Genomic DNA, 4,020 nt, shown 5'->3' with positions numbered 1-4,020 from the left:
ATGCATAATAGTTAGTTGGGAAGACAAATGATGTCACAACAAACATCCTCTGCTTCCTTCTTCATCCCCAGCTTTACATGCTGTGCCTGACATCATATGGTGTGGGATATACTTTTGGTTAGTTGGGTCAGCTGTCCCAGCTGTGTCCCCTCCCAACTTCTTGTGCATCCCCAGCCTACTGACTGGTGGGGTGGTGTGAGCAGCAGAAAAGGCCTTGACTGTGTGAGCACTGCTCAGCAGTGACTAACACTGTTTCTAGCACAAGTCCAAAACATAGCCCCATACTAGCTACTATTAAGAAAATTAACTATCCCAGCCAAAACCAGAACAGGAATCATTAACCATGACACTCAATAACACATCTTTATTGGGCTTTATGAATCACAGGTAATGGAGACAGTTACGTGGCTTGACTTCACAAAGCAATACCTATGAAAAAAGGGACCTGCTGCAGCTCTGTGAGCTACAAAACTAGGACAGAATACACACTAGAGAAAAGGAATTATAAAAACCACCACCACCACCACCAAAAACAAACAGGGCAAGAGATTGAGAGCAGTGCTGAGGAAATGAGTGCAGGAAAGTTGAGAAAGATCCACCTGTCCTCAGTTTGTGTCTTGGGTAGCTAAACAATCGGAAACCTCATGGGCTGTCACGAAGAGGCCGGAGAGGAGGCACTCTATGGGCTGGAGTCACCAAGAAAGAGCAGATGACTGTGAGAGGAACACAGGAGTGGACAGAGGATTGACTTTATGAGGTGGTTCGGCAATCCAGGAGTGGACAGAGGGTTGACTTTATGAGGTGGTTCGGCAATCTATCAGTTTGCGAAGGCTCCTCCGGAAACTGTCATCCAGAAAGGCATACAGGAAAGGGTTGAAGCAGCTGTTGGCATAACTCAAGCTAGTGATGAAGTAGGAAATCCCTATGATGAGCGGAGTTTGTGGGATGTCTGTGGTTAGGGCCACCACTGTGCTGAGGTGATAGGGCGTCCAGCAGAACAGGCATACAACCAGGATGACAACCACCATCAGTGTTACTTTCTTTTTGGCTTTATCCAGGGCTTTTGCATTGCAGTGGAGGTGTACACGTCTCAATCTGCACAGCATGGTGGTATAGAGGATGCAGATGGTGGACACCGGGATGGCAAAGCCTAAAATAAGGGTGTAGATTCGACTACCTTTCCACCACACGCTCTCAGGGTGGGGGAAAACGAAGACACACTGGGAGCGCCCCTGCTCCTTGTGTATCTTAGCAAAGACAGTGAAGGGCAAGATGATGACTGTGACAAAGGACCAGACGCAGAGACTCACAATCTTGGCTGCTCGGTAGGTGCGGTAGGACATCTTCCTGGACTTTGTGGTGGCCACCACAACCAAGTAGCGGTCAATGCTCATGACAGTGAGGAAGTAGATACTGGAAAAGGTGTTGTACTGGTCTATGGAGATGATGAGCTTGCACATGAACTCTCCAAAGGGCCACTGCAGGAGCAGGTAGTCAGCAATGTTGATGGGTAGCACCAAGGTAAAGAGCTCATCAGCAATGGCCAGGTTGAGGATGAAGATGTTGGTGACCGTTTTCATCTTTGGGGCTTTGAGGATTACATAGATGACGGCAGTGTTGCCCGTCAGCCCTACAGCACAGATGACTGAGTAGATGACAGGCACTGTGACGTAGAAGCTGGGGCTCAGTGGGGGAGCAGACATATTCAGACCCCCATCCCCTCTCCCGGTGCAGTCTGCACATGAAGAATTGGTCTCAGAGAGGGAGGAGTTCTCCATGGCTGCAAGAGAGGGTGTCCAGGCCCTCTAGTGATGGAGATGACTTGGAAGTGGGGGAAAAAAAGCGAGACCCCTGCTCTTCTCAAGCCTGTCTCCTCCAGTGCATCCAACCACCGAGGTCTCACATATGCTGCCCACTGCTGCCCTGCCGGGAGCAAGGGGAGATCACCAAGGGCTCAGCCAGCAGCGGAGGGTCCCACTATCCCCCCAGAGTGAGTATGGTCCCTCACTGGCTGCCCCTTCCCTTCTCCCACACCAATGGATGCTGTGTGGGGTCAGCACCCAGCCTTAGACTCCCCCAAAGTGACTGCCCCAAGGTGATGGTGCTTACCTGGAAACCCCAGCTGTCTGACCCGGCCGTCGCCCCCACTGGCCCTTCGCGGCGCCCAGAGGCACTGTGGATGGGCGTCGGTCGGGTCGGACCGTAGGATTCCAGCCCTCGGGGGGAGCCGGTGAGTTTGAGATGGTCCCCAAAATGCAACACTCCCACCCCCACCCCTCTTCCCAGCGGGGCCAAGCTCTTTGGAAGGAGAGGAAGGATGCACTGACCTCTGCCAGACTGGCTGCGGCGGGGGGGCTGCCGGAGGGGCGCAGGACCGGGGGAGGGCTTGGGGGGGGAAGCGGGTCCCGGGTCCGTGCAGGCGGGGGATGCCGCTGCCGCTTCTTTGCTTGATGGTGAGTCAATGCGCGCCCGCCTCGATCTAGGTAGCAACAGATAGGTAACACGAACCGCAGAGAGGATGGTTAGAAGTCGGGAGCTGGATCACTGGGAAGAGATTTGTGCGGTTACCTGAAGTCACATCTCCTCTCGACGGCGGCGAGGGACCGAGGTGAAGCAGAGGGGGGAGAAATCCCAGCTCCAGGGTGGCATCTGCTTGTCGTGCTGGGGCTGAGAGAGCAGTGTCCACCGCCTGCCCGGTCCCGGGGGCTGTCCCGGTGCAGGGCGTGGGCAGCGCCCAGCTGTCAGGTGATGCTCTGCATCTTCCCACTAAAAGGCGTTTTTCACGGGGTGTGGGTATCGAACTGAAGCAGGGCAGATGCACAGGGCTTCCTACACCTCCGCCCGACACTTTCATTCCCTCACGCTGTGACAGACTTGAATATAATCCCAGGGAGGCAATCTTTTTTAAAGGGTAATTCAGAGTTCCTGATTATCATGTTTTTTCAAAAAACAGATGGTGTAAAATCTATCTCACTTCAGTTTTATTTGTTCTTAAATGAGATTGAATTCTATGGGCCTGTAGTACACTCAATAACATGTGCATCTCTTAAATCAGAAGTGTAAACAACTTATTTTGTGGTGATACCAGAAGTACTGACCACATACTTTAGTACTAGTTACTAATAAATTACTAATAATGTAATACATGCATATTTTTTCAAATAATTTGCAAAACTGTTTAATATCTCTAAACTAACACAAGGAGTGAGAGATAAACACAGGCTAGTTCTGATTGTCCCATATTCCGATGCATAATTTTCTAGATTAGCAGGTTATCACAAATACAAAAATCCAAGCAAATAAATTAATGAGTAAATAGGCAAAAAAGTATGAGCAAAGAGAAATACAGTAAAATAAAGCTACTTATGCTTTCTAGTGCTCTGTTTTATTTTATTCTATACTACTAGCTACATAATATAGCAAATGATACTTCATCATACAGGCTACACTGTCAGTTCTGTGGTTCTTGACTTCCTTTATGTAAAAATTTGAGAAGAAAAAATGTTTATATGTCCAAGTGCTCCCATGAGAGTGACATAAGTACTACAGTGTAGGCTTATCATGGAGTTTTGATCCCTTTTCTGCATACTTTATACTTTCACAAGCCAAGCAGTGAAAGTGTCACCTTTGCTATGAAGTTTATTAGAAGCTAGAATCTGACCTAGACTTAGGCAGTTGCTCCAAGAAAAGTATAGCTTCAGAAACTGTCTCTAAGAAATACATTTTTTATTCTAGATGCAGTCAAAACTCCTGGTGACCATGTTTTCATTTAGTCTTTTATTTTCAGTGATTTAATATATATGGTACCACAAGCCCCATCTTTCTCTTTCCCCCTCTTTCCCTTTTTATCTACCCAAGTAATCCAGATTAGAAAATACAAATTTAATAATGATTAAACTATTTCAGATGGTGCTTGTTGTGTTCACATATGTTTCTCCAGAGAAGCTTTGTAACCTTCCTGTCTTGTTTCAGAATTGTTTTGTTTCCCCAGAAATCCTACTGAAATAGGAATTTCTGCTG

General features: G+C 48.1%; 1 protein-coding gene across 2 annotated transcripts; it reads right to left on the bottom strand.

Moving 5' to 3' along the window:
* Positions 1–791: 791 nt before the first annotated feature.
* Positions 792–2,659, bottom strand: NPBWR1 (neuropeptides B and W receptor 1). Of its 2 annotated transcripts, XM_026842792.1 has the most exons (3): positions 2,569–2,659; positions 2,328–2,479; positions 792–1,923 (listed from the first exon to the last, which is right to left on the bottom strand). In XM_026842792.1, exon 3 carries the CDS (start codon positions 1,776–1,778, stop codon positions 795–797), a length of 984 nt encoding a protein of 327 aa, XP_026698593.1. In that variant the 5' UTR covers positions 1,779–1,923; positions 2,328–2,479; positions 2,569–2,659; the 3' UTR covers positions 792–794. The 2 variants fall into 2 exon arrangements, with proteins under 2 accessions (XP_026698593.1, XP_026698592.1); XM_026842791.1 differs by having other exon boundaries at positions 2,328–2,598.
* Between the last annotated feature and the right edge of the window lie 1,361 nt (positions 2,660–4,020).

Source organism: Athene cunicularia (assembly GCF_003259725.1).
Source record: "Athene cunicularia isolate RWA chromosome 2 unlocalized genomic scaffold, athCun1 chr2_part1, whole genome shotgun sequence".
Taxonomy (NCBI): Eukaryota; Metazoa; Chordata; class Aves; order Strigiformes; family Strigidae; genus Athene; species Athene cunicularia.
This window is presented reverse-complemented; position numbering and strand designations above follow the sequence as displayed.